The sequence below is a fragment of the Halichoerus grypus genome, chromosome 7, assembly GCF_964656455.1.
Source record: "Halichoerus grypus chromosome 7, mHalGry1.hap1.1, whole genome shotgun sequence".
NCBI lineage: Eukaryota > Metazoa > Chordata > Mammalia > Carnivora > Phocidae > Halichoerus > Halichoerus grypus.
In genome coordinates, this window is record NC_135718.1 from 38,657,230 (window position 1) to 38,669,587 (window position 12,358).

Genomic DNA, 12,358 nt, shown 5'->3' on the forward strand with positions numbered 1-12,358 from the left:
TGGTGAGAGTAGAGACTACGCCTCATTTTCCGGGGGTCGCCAGAGCCCAACCCTAGCGCCTTCCAGGAGCCTGGCGCTGAGGCAGGAAGGAAGGGTGAAGGGTGAGAACAATGAATGGGAGGCTGAGTGAATGAACGGATGCATGGGTGAGGGGATGGCAGCTGAGGTAGCCCCAGTCCCCAGACGGCTAAAACAGACACCAAGCCAATGGAGTGAGAAGCAGGAACGCGCGACCCCTACCATGTCCGACGCGGGTCCCGAGCCGTCGGAGCGTCAGGGGCGGGGCGGGGGCGGGGCCGGGCTTGTGGGGTCCGGTCCGCTCCTGCCGGGCGGGGGGCGGGGCCGGAGGGGGTGGGGGGCGGGGCCGGCGGGGGAAGAGGCAGCTGCGCGGGTACCGGCCAGGTGCCGCCGTGCGCGATTCCGCCGCACCGAGGCTCCTGGAGCTCGCAGCCCTCCGCCATGCCCTCCTACACGGTCACCGTGGCCACCGGCAGCCAGTGGTTCGCTGGCACCGACGACTACATCTACCTCAGCCTCGTGGGCTCTGCGGGCTGCAGCGAGAAGCACCTGCTGGACAAGCCCTTCTACAACGACTTTGAGCGCGGCGCGGTGAGGGCGCGCGGCTGGGACAGGGCTGGGATCACACGGGGCCCGGTCGGGGCGGCCGAGACCGAGGCGGGGGACGCCCAGGACCCCGTCGGGGCGGCTGGGACCCAAGTTCGGGGGCGGGAGGCTTCCACGGTGAGGCCGGCGGGGCGCCGCGCTTCTCCCCTGGGAGCAGGAGAAGGTACAAGGTCTGCTCTCCATTTCACAGATAGGGACCCCGAGGCTCTGAAAGGTCCCTTAACTGGGCAAGTACTGTGGGCAGCGCTGCTTGTGCCCCATTTCGTAGGGCTCCTTCCACAAGTCGTGGAGGTGGGAGTGGGGTGTTGTGCGGGTCCTTGCCCTGCTGTGAAGCACAGATGGCACCTAGAGCAGCCTTGAGCTGTGGGGAGAAAGCACAGGTGTGGGAGTTCAGAGACCTGGGTTGAATCAGGGCCTGACTGATGGCTCACTCTGTCTCTTCACTGGACCTCAGTTTCCCCAAATGTAAAACGGAAGGGATAATTTCAGGCTGGTCCAGGAATCTGGGTGAGCACAAGCCCAGCTGCTGGCCCAGAGTGATACTAGCAGATGTCTTCACACCTGGGTAGCTCACATTCTCAGGACAGGTCCCCAGAGGAATTTGGAGGGAAAGAACAAGAGAACTCAAGCAGGAAGGCTTTTGCAACCTGGAGATTGTCTGACTCCCAGCGGAGTATACACCAGGGAACACTTCCACCCCAGGTGTGAGGGCTCAGTGGAGCAAGAAGAGGAAGGAGGGCTTCTCCTCTCCCCTTCTCACTAGATACCCTGGAGCTGTGGGAATCCAGGGAGCGAGGGGAGCCAGTGTTTACTGTACTTCTCGTCTGTGCTGCCAAGTACTATATAAGGACATGCACAGGTGGCCCCATTTAGAAGTGAGCTCCTGATGCTGACCTGGGCATGAATTCCAACCCTGTGGTTTTCTCGGTGAGCATGGCAGGTCATGGTCCTCACCGAGCATTTAGTGACTTGCCCAGTCCACTGCCAAGTGCATAGGAAGTGCTCATTGTATGATTATTGTGACAGTCCCAACACACTTCAGGTAGATGCCCAGGGAATGTTCCCTTCCATCACCCCCCAGCTCCTGAGCTGGACCAAAAAGATTTAGACTTCACAAAGCGGTCTTTTTCTTTTCACTATTTAGTTGATTATTAGGTTGAACCATATGAAATTGCTTATAGTTGACAATTTTTGATAAAACTGGGAATTTCATATGGTTCAACTGAATACTTCTTGGATAAAATTCATGAATTAGGTTTTAGGTCTGTAGAGGCTGCGGTAAGTAAGTAATAGTCCACTCCTTTTCCCACTTCCAAACTCAAAAGTGGGCTTGATTCCTCCCCAGGAGCTTCAAAACCTTGTTATTAGCCGACATGGCACTTAGCCAACTTCAGAAGTTAGCCTGGCTCAAGCTCCCTTCAAGAAGAGTGAGGTGTTGCGTATAAAAACAACCATCTGTTGTTTGGTTTCCCCCAATAGGGAACTGGCCCTGAGAACAGTGGTGCAGGAGGGAGGACAATGAGACATCCACTTGGGAGGATGACACCTTCTGCCATTTCTGAAGCACCTTCATTTATTTCCATTCTTTCATGGTTCCCCAACATCTCAGGGAGGAGGATTGGGTACAGACTACTTCCCTTTAATAAGCAGGCTGCAGTGGGCGCCATCCTCCTCTACACACACGCACACACACACACACACACACACCAGTGTGCTCATGCCGTGCAGCACAGGGCACCCCACATGTGGCCTCTACCCGAAGGAGACACTGTGGTGTGGCCATAACAGGGTCATTGGAAGAGGGGTGAAAGCACTGTTCTGTTCATTATTTCCCCACCTTGAGAATTCATTCAAATGACACTATGACTAAACACCTTGGTGAGAGTTCCAGAAGCAAATTGTAGGAGAGGTTTGCATGTCACATTTCCACTGGGGTGAGAGAAAGCAAGTCAGAAGGGCTGCTGGGCTGCAGGGGAATCAGCTGGTTCCTAAAGGCTCTGAAAAAATCCACTTTTAAGAAAGTTCCTGTTGGTGCAAAGTTACTTCACACTTTGTCTTGCACAGCCCAGAGCTACTTCCTCATTCTCCGGCCAGTGGCTCTTTAAGGCCAGTCTGTCCCTGTTGGGTAAAGGTGAAAAAGAAACCTTAGAGAAAATACTTGCTGTAGAAGAATTGGCCATTTTATTTGGAAAAGTGTTCTAATCGTTATGGTTAACAGTCACAGTTGCAGCAATAAAGGCTGTTACCAGGCAGCTAGTTCAGCCATTTCCGGCTCTTTGGCAGATCAACACCCACATACCTCTGTGCAGAATTCAGTCAAACAGTAGGACTGATTTCTTCTCCACAAATTGAGTTACAGATCCCCAGTTATTCTCATCAGAGTTCCACATACTGATTCAGGTGAGGACTGGGAGTTGAAGTCCTCTGAAGGTGACATTCTCCTGTACATGGTCACACCCTCAGGGGCTCACCACTGCCTGCTTAGGAAAGAGCCCAGAGACTGGCCTGAGGCTGGGCAAATTTGGCAAATTGATTTGTTTCCTTCTGTCAACTGAAAGCAGGTCAAGTCAGATAGGATGACTTTTATAGATCCGAAGATCTCTGGGAAATCTCAGTTGAGCCATTTCATTTTCATTCCAAGACTGCACTCTTAGGAAAGCTAGGGACAACACAGAAGTGTTTAATATATTGTCCCTGAATGTATTCAGTGAGTGTAGAGCAGTCTTACAACTGTATATACTTCTCATATATTCAGGCAATGTTAACCTTATTAATCACTTTATGAAGAAAACACTCCAGAATACCTCCTTCTCAGTAATAAGAATATATTGATGAAGAATAAACATGTCCTTATGAACTTCCATCTCTATCCCCCAGTCTTCCCTCTCTGTCCTCTCTTCCCTAGATTCTGCTTCCTGTTTCTCATTTTCTTCCTTTCTCTACTTCCCAGTCCCTGCCATACCCCAATGTCCCCCATTTCTCTCTTCTTTTCTGCTCCAATTTCTCCCTCTCACTCTGCCTTCCAGTCCCCCCCAGTTCCCTCTTCTCTGCTCCACAACCTGCTCCTCTCCCTGCCTAGCCCCTCGTTAGCTTCTGCCAAGACGAGCATCGCAGGTCGGGCCTCAGAACTGTCTTCTGTCCGTGCTCCAGCAGAGAGATCCCTCTCCCTGTCACAGCAACAACAGGGATCTGGAACAGAAACAAATGAGACCTTTCTAAAAATGCTCATATAAAGATCAAATGAAAAGTGATCAGCTAACACAATGATGAAATATTCAAAAGCCTTAAAACTGTATACCCAATAAAGAGTTGAAAGCAACAAGTAAAATAAAAAAACTGGCCCTTCTGTGAGATGAGGCTGGGGAATTGCATATTTCCCTGCCTGCATGTCTCTCTCTAGCATCTGACCATTGCACCTACCACCTCTGACCCAAGGAGCTCCAGGCTCTAACCACCTCCTTCTACATATGCATTCCCCGCCTAAGGGGTCTTGCTCTCTCAGTTCTATACAGCTAAATGCCTTGCCCATTCCTTCCCCTCCCCATTGATCTCACCTCTGAAATCTTACCACCTGGCCTACTGATGCCTCAGCTCAGGCGTCTCCATTCTCTCCCACACCCAGAAGTCACCCCACAAGAGCTGTGTCCTTCCTTTCCTCTTCTCCTCCCAGCTCCTCGGGTCATCCATCCCCTCACTGGGACTCCTCTCCAACCCTGCACCCTGGGGCTTCCTGACTTCTTCCCAAGGGATCAGCACCCTGCAGTACAGATAGGCTCCCCAGCTGAGGTCCCACAGGCCTGGGGTCAGTGCTCTTTGTGACCTCACCTATGGATTCTGTTCCCATAGGACACACTGTGGAGTAAAAAGATTCTTTCACTCTGCAGGAGGGTGCATTCTGGTAGCACAGATGTGCTTGTGTACCTGTTAGGGACCAAAAAGTGTCATCCCAGAGGCCTGGCTCCTTGGTCCTCAGAAATGCTCTAACAAGAACCCAGGCCCAGACCACAGGGCACAGGGAGGAGACTTCCACTTTCTGACCACAAGTGTCTGGCATCTTCAGTAACCACAACATGTGAGCTGCTCACTGTGCTCAGAGCCAAGAGGTTTGCTAAAAATACCCAACTTCCTATTCCTCTCCCTGGGGTTCCTCTAGCAGCTTGGTAGGAGAAGGATGAAGAAGTTCTCCCTGGGGTTCCTCTAGCAGCTTGATAGGAGAAGGATGGAGATAGAGACGCATGGGGTCATATGCAGGATGAAAACCCCTCCCCTCCATTTACTTCACTATCACGCTGAGAACTCTAGGTTCTGCCACCAAGGAAAAAGCTCAAGTATTGGTGAAATCTGGCTTAGAAAGTACCTCAGGAGGTTGTGGAGCAGAGAAGAGGGAACTGGGGGGCACTGGAAGACAGAGTGAGAGGGAGAAATTGGAGCAGAAAAGAAGAGAGAAATGTGGGCCATAGTGGGGCTTGGACTCCAGGGCACCGCACACAGGCCTGGGAAGGGAAGAGGTTGATAGGTGTGGTCCAAGGGCCAGCCTAGAGGGGCTGTGGCCAGACCTGGCGGTCATGGTCACCGATTGTTACACCTCAAGTCTACATTTTGCTAAAAGAGAAAAGAACCTAAAATCTACCCTCTTAAGGAAGACCCTCAAAATCGAGAAGCACCGGGTCCAGGGCTTCCCAAACCTGCTGGTGTATAGAACACCCAATGCAATACTTGAGCTCTCTTCCTTCCTTTCCCTCTGCCATCGAGAGTTGCAGACACACAGGTTACCCCAGAGCCTCAGGAGGGTTGCCCAGCACTGCCACCATGCCTGCCTTTCTCCTCGAGTCGGGAGCCTGGCAGCACGAAGCACTGAGCAGCTCAGTCCCAGGGACCTGGTGGGCAGGCTGCCCATGGCCTGCAGTGGTACCTTCTAGCAGCAAGACCAGCCTCAGCCCACCACTGTGCCACAGATGTCATGGGTATTGCTTATCTGATTTTCTTGACCTCTCTGTGGCTAAGTGAATAGCAGATGCCCTAGGATGATGTGCATCTATGCAACTTCACTTGCACTTGAGCCTCCCCATTTTCACTCAGTTATTTGTTCCCCAGAGAACAAGAGAGACATGGAGTGGCTGTGCTAGAAAGGTCTGGATTAGAATTCCGTCTCTGTCAATGAATAGCCGAAGTGGGACTTAGTAAGCTTCAATATCTTCATCTGTGACACAGTCATGACTGCCCCTCATCCTCACGTCATTGTGGGGGTCTACAGCAATTGTCAGGAAGCCCTTCGCAAGATGTAAAGGGCTGCCCAGCATGCAAGGTCTAGTTTGCCCTCGCCAGCCTGCAGGGTGGGAAGGCCAGCAGCCGCCCTGCCCTCATTGTGAGCAGGGGCAGCTGAAGAGGACCCTCACCAAGCACAGCCTAGCAGAGGGCACCCCTGCTGGAGTCTCCCCTCCTTCAGCCTGACTGTGGGCAGACAGCAGAATGTCCCTCTCTGAGCAGCACCATCCATCCCTTACTCACGAGACCTCCATCTCCATTAAGGCAGAGGCCAGGATTTGTCCATCTCTGCCTCCCAGGTGCAGCACAGAGCCTTGCGAGGGCAGGCATTCGGCAGACATCTTGGCTAAATGAACTAAGGGGTGATACGAAGGCTCAGGAAACCCCCAGACAACCTGATTTGCCTTTTTCTCCTCTCAGGTTGATTCTTATGACGTGACAGTGGATGAAGAACTGGGCGAAATCCAGCTAGTCAAAATCGAGAAGCGCAAGTACTGGCTCCATGACGACTGGTACCTGAAGTACATCACGCTGAAGACGCCCTGTGGAGATTACATTGAGTTCCCTTGCTACCGCTGGATCACCGGTGAGGGCGAGATTGTCCTGAGAGATGGACGCGGTGAGTGGCTCAAGCCCCTTCCACTCCCTGAGCTTCCCAGGAACCAGGGGGCTTGCAGGCCCTCTTTCCTCCAAGAACTGTATTCATGGGAATAATGACACTGCTGCTCTGTGCCTCGATGCACCTGCAGGTGGTATGACCTTCCTCAGGGGAGTAATAAACCCCACACTCAGAGGGTGGAGTGGGAGGCCCCCAGCCACATGCTCAGCTGTCTTCCCTCTGGGCTGCAGTCCTTCAGAGGCAAGCTTATGACTCCCTTTTTGTCAGAGGGTCCCTCATAGCAAGTACCTGCGGGACATCTCCTTAGACGGGCAGTTCTCCAGGTGAATTCTCCAGTTCTCCTCTCTGTGGGCTATAGTGGGGCTTGGGCTCCAGGGCACCCCACACAGGCCTGGGAAGGGAAGAGGTTGATAGGGGTGGCCGAAGGGCCAGCCTAGAGGGGCTGTGGCCAGGCCTGGCAGTCATGGTCACCGATTGTTACACCTGAAGTCCTATATTTTGCTAAAGAGAAAAGAACCTAAAATCTACCCTCTTAAGCAAGACCCTCAAATGTGCAGACCCCAATCTGGCACTTCTTTGGGAGAGCATTCCTTATAAGAGACAGGCAGTTGGCCTGATGCGGAGGAACAGAGAGCGGAATGGATGGCAAAACTCAGCTAAGGCCACTGTCCCCCTGAAAGACTCCCCCTTGCGCAGTAGCCTCTTAACATGTGAGAGTCAAACCCATGCCTTGGCAAAATTCTGTCTGGTTCAAGTCATGGCCCTTCAGTTTGCTCACACTCTAAACCCAGAATGAGAAGTCTTCAAAGCTGTGTACCACTGGAATAACGAGGAGGACAGATGTTTTACCCGTGAGATGTTTAATACTTCCTAGTCGACAGTGCATTCCTATCACTAGATCATTCATTCTTTACAGAGTTCAGTGGGGTAGGTAAAATGGAAATGATTACTACCCCCATTTTTTAGCTAAGAAAACCAAGACAGAGGAGGAAAAATTCTTTTCTACCTAGTGTTCTTAAACTATCAGGCCACATCCCATTGTTTCTCACATGGAATTTAAGAAACCAAATTCCAAAAATATTTCTGAGCTGAATGATTAGAGCTAGAAGGATTTTTGTCTCCCGACCTCATGCCAAAACAAAAAAAAACCCCACAAAATTCACTCTGTCTTGTAGTGGCCAGAATGTGAACAGTTGTGGATAGGGTTCTTCTCTTTCTCTAGTATTGGAAAAACACTAGCTCCAAGTCTCCCTCCTGCGTACAGTCCTTCTTCCCACAGATCCTGAATGCCTTTCCAGCAAAAAAACATATGGCACATTCAAATGAGGATGTTTAGAAAGGTGTAGGTCAGTGTGCAGAGGAACACACCAGTGTGCAGGCCATTAGCACTGCTAGTCCAGGTGGGGTGAGGGGAGGGAAAGAATGCCAGATTAATCCCAGAAGGGGAGTGTCCTTGAGACAGAGCTCCCTTGAGAGTAGCTGTGGCCCCCACTAGAGATGCAGACAGCCTGGGGAAACACTCTCCTCATTCTCCCATGCCCTCCTCTCTCTGGTCAGGCTTCCCAGTGGCTGAACCCAATGTGAAGCCCATTGTTGCAATTCATTCCAATCAAGGACAAGATCAGGGCCTTCAGGGACAGGACAAGGTGAAGGGTAGATCTGGAGGGACACACAGAAGCTATCCATCCAGTATGTTCCACTTGTCGATTGTTGTGTAACAATCTGAGTGGTTTTAAACAGCCTTTTTATTTTGCACATGATCTTATAGGTCAGAAATCTGGGAAAGGCTCAGCTGGGGCAGTTCGTCTGTGAGCCATGAAGCATCGGCTGAGGGGGAAGGACTAGAAGGCTCACTTCTAAGACGGTTCTTCTCTCACATGTCTAGTGCCTCAGGGCTCCTTGGCCTCTCTTTCCACCTGGAATCTCATTCTTCAAGCCTTTTCTATGGCGTTGGGCTTCTCACAACTGGGTGGTCACAGGGTGGTCTTATGTGGTGGTCGGCTTCCAAGAGCAAGTACTCCAAGAGACAGAAGGTGGAAGCTGCCAGTCTCTCCTGCCTGAGCCTGGAAGCTGGCAGAGGGTAACTTCCACCATATTCTATTGGTCCAAGCAGTCACAGAGCCTATCCAGACTTAGAGGGGACACAGACCCCCACCTCTCAATGGAAAGAATGTCAAAGAATTTATGGCCATCTTTAATCCACCACATAGCACAACAACCAATCTTGGGACAACTGGAAATGAAGGGGCCCAGCCCACAAGCGACATGGTAACCTCTGCCATCTAATACTTCACCACGGCACCTGGCATGAACATAATGGTCAGAGGGCCGTCACTGTGGTCCCAGGATCCAGAGCACCTCTGTGAAAAGACAGCTTCAGTAAGGCACTCATATCAGTGTTTTGGAATCAACCCCTACTCCCGAACTCTGGGGCATTCAGTCTAGGTCTTGTCACCTGAGGTCACCTGCTGTGTTCCCAAAAGTTCCGTCAGTCACCAGGATGGAATGTCCAAGAGAAATGGAGGGCCAAGAGAAATGGAGCTTATGCCTTTTGACACTTGGTATGTGCAGTTCCACATGTTCTGACTTATTCATACCACTGAAACTGAAGAGACCCAATTTCTCAGAGCCAGGTGCCTAAGAGGCTGTTTCTTGGAGGTGGATTAGAGATGATGAATGTCGGGTGCCTACAACAGTGTCTCATACAGCCAGTGACAGCTGTTGTTACAGTTAATACTCATCTTGCCTTCAGTGGCCTCCGGCCACCCCTACTGGATGGCTTTCCATCCCCACTGGAGAACAGAGAGGTGCTCCATTGATCCTCCTCTCTGGGCCCCAGTTCCCAGCCCTGGGCTGGAGCTGCCTCAGCCAGAAGGGACTCTGAGTGTGGGCTAAGAACTGTTGGGTGTTGGTCTGAAAGTAGACACTTACAAGCTTTTATAACAACTTGCAAGAATTATTCTATGATTATTGCATCTTATACTAAAAACAGGGCTTGTGTTTTGAATGTCTTTGGTTTTTTTTTTTTATTTCATTTTTTCAGTAGTTTATTTTTATTATATTTTGCAAAAACATCAGTCTGTGATGGAATGGAAATTTTAAAAACCACAGAGTGCTGGAGAAGCACTATTACAGGCCCCCTTTTCAGGAGATGCTCTGGAATCCTACTAGTCTGGGCTCCCACTGTGTTCACAGGCTTTACCTTAAATAACAGTATAAAGGGTAATCATGAACCAGCCTGTCCTACTCTAAAGGCCCTGAGCAGCTTGACCCTGCCCTTAAGTCACTTACCCCACTCCTGAAATGAGAACCAAGACACCTTTGAATCTGGGCTAAGAGGGAGGAGGAAGAAGCTCAGGTCCATCATGATTATGAGGACAATAATATTAATTATTGTTCCACCTTACTGGGTGCCAAGCACTCACTAAATCCCCATCATGACCCTAAAAATAGGCATTATTTTCCCCATTTTACATGTGAGGAAGCTAAGGCAACTTGCTCTATGCCCTGTGCCTGCTGGAGAGTCAGAGAATCGTTGGCCTGCCCCCATGACGCCTGACAAGAACCAAGCCTGGCTCATGTATCTGGACGTGATTCTCAGCGCCCCGAGGGCCCCCAGCTTGCTGAGTGAACAGGCAGAAAGAGAGGGAACTGCATTTGTCTTTTATAATGGGAGTGGCTAAGAACACAAGATTTGAATCTTGTGTTGAAAATCCACTAATTAGGTGTGTGACCTTGGGCAAAGTTCAAATGCAAAGCTGTTCAACCTCCCTAGACCCCAGTGTCCTCAGTATGAGTGGGGGTGGGGGAAGGGGGCTGTTCTCGGGTAGGTTTATAAAGATGGTGCATGGGCAGGGTGTGGGAGGGGAACCCAAATATTGGACCTTGTTGCCTTCGTGGCTCTTCTCACAATCCTGTCCTTTACTCACAGCAAAGTTGGCCTGCGATGACCAAATTCACATTCTCAAGCAGCACAGACGTAAAGAGCTGGAAACACGGCAAAAACAGTATCGGTGAGTTATGACATCAGACCGAACGTCCATAAATAAACTGTGCCCACGGGTTATGGCCGACCACTGCTGGTAAATGATGGCCATGCCACCAGTTCCCTGGAGTGCTCCCCAACCCCCAGCTCCCCCTGACCACCACTCCAGGCAGAGATGGTAGAGCATTATGGAAAAAACTTGAGGTCAACCATATCGGCATTTAGGAGGAATGGGGCAGCCAAAGCTTGGATTTACATTAATGTTCTGTCACCTCCCATGGTAGAGATTACCCCTCACTTCTTATGTCTTCTGATAATAATTTGATTGTAAAAGGGATATATAATCTACAACAAAATTGACAAATCTTTAACAGACCAAGAAAAAAGAGTGAGAGAACTCAAATTATTAAAATTAGGAACCCTCCTACACTGTTGGTGGGAATGCAAGCTGGTGCAGCCACTCTGGAAAACAGTATGGAGGTTCCTCAGGAAGTTGAAAACAGAGCTACCCTATGACCCAGTAATTGCACTACTGGGTATTTACCCCAAAGATACAAATGTAGGGATCCGAAGGGGTACGTGCACCCCGATGTTTATAGCAGCAATGTCCACAATAGCCAAACTATGGAAAGAGCCAAGATGTCCATTGACAGATGAATGGATAAAGAAGATATATATATATATATATACACACACAATGGAATATTATGCAGCCATCAAAAGGAATGAAATCTTGCCATTTGCAACGATGTGGATGGAATTGGAGGGTATTATGCTAAGTGAAATAAGTCAATCAGAGAAAGACATGTATCATATGACCTCACTGATACGAGGAATTCTTAATCTCAGGAAACAAACTGAGGGTTGCTGGAGTGGTGGGGGATGGGAGGGATGGGGTGACTGGGTGATGGACACTGGGGAGGGTATGTGCTATGGTGAGTGCTGTGAACTGTGTAAGACTGTTGAATCACAGACCTGTACCTCTGAAACAAATAATACATTATATGTTAAAAAAAAAAAAAAGAAGATAGCAGGAGGGGAAGAATGAAGGGGGGGAAATCAGAGGGGGAGACGAACCATGAGAGACGATGGACTCTGAAAAACAAACTGAGGGTTCTAGAGGGGAGGGGGGTGGGGGGATGGGTTAGCCTGGTGATGGGTACTAAAGAGAGCACGTTCTGCATGGAGCACTGGGTGTTATACACAAACAATGAATCATGGAACACTACATCAAAAACTAATGGTGTAATGTATGGTGATTAACATAATAAAATTAAAAAATTAAAAATAAGAGAGGGAGCATCAGTACCCACTTCACACAAATTAAAACGAATCAAAGGGAGTACTATAAACAGCTGTACACCAACAAATTAGATAACTTGGATAAAATGGACAAATTCCTAAAAAGACAGAAGTGACCAAAACTGACTCAGGAATAAATAATCTGAATAAAACAATCACAAGCAAAGAGATTGAATTAGTAATTTTGAAACCTCTCACAAAGAGCACTTCCTATGCACTTGGCAGTGGACTGGGCAAGTCACTAAATGCTCCCTGCTTGTGTTCCCTTTCTCGCTGTCTCTCTCTCTCTGTCAAAATAAATAAATAAAATCTTAAAAAAAAAAAAAAAATTTACAGTTAACATCATACTTAATGGCAGAAGACCGCATGCTTTCCTCCTAAGGTCCAGAAACAAGATAAAGATGTCAGCTTTTGCCACTTCTATTCAATATTTGTACTGGAGGTTCTAGCCAGGGCCATTAGGCAAGAAGGGACAAAGGACACCCACATTAAAGAGCAATAAGTAAAACCGTTGCCATTCACAGATGACATGATCTTGTATGTGGAAAATCTTAAGGAATTCA

The 12,358-nt window shown here is 49.4% G+C and overlaps 1 protein-coding gene across 1 annotated transcript in view; it reads left to right on the top strand.

Annotated features, from left to right (window-relative positions):
• The first annotated feature begins 385 nt into the window (after window positions 1-385).
• ALOX5 (arachidonate 5-lipoxygenase) overlaps window positions 386-12,358 on the top strand; it is a 73,902-nt gene continuing 61,929 nt past the window's right edge. Inside the window, exons 1-3 of the mRNA XM_078077432.1 lie at window positions 386-609; window positions 6,310-6,508; window positions 10,440-10,521. Of these exons, the coding sequence (XP_077933558.1) occupies window positions 460-609; window positions 6,310-6,508; window positions 10,440-10,521 (431 nt within the window). The 5' untranslated portion in view covers window positions 386-459. The remainder of the gene's footprint in view (window positions 610-6,309; window positions 6,509-10,439; window positions 10,522-12,358) is intronic.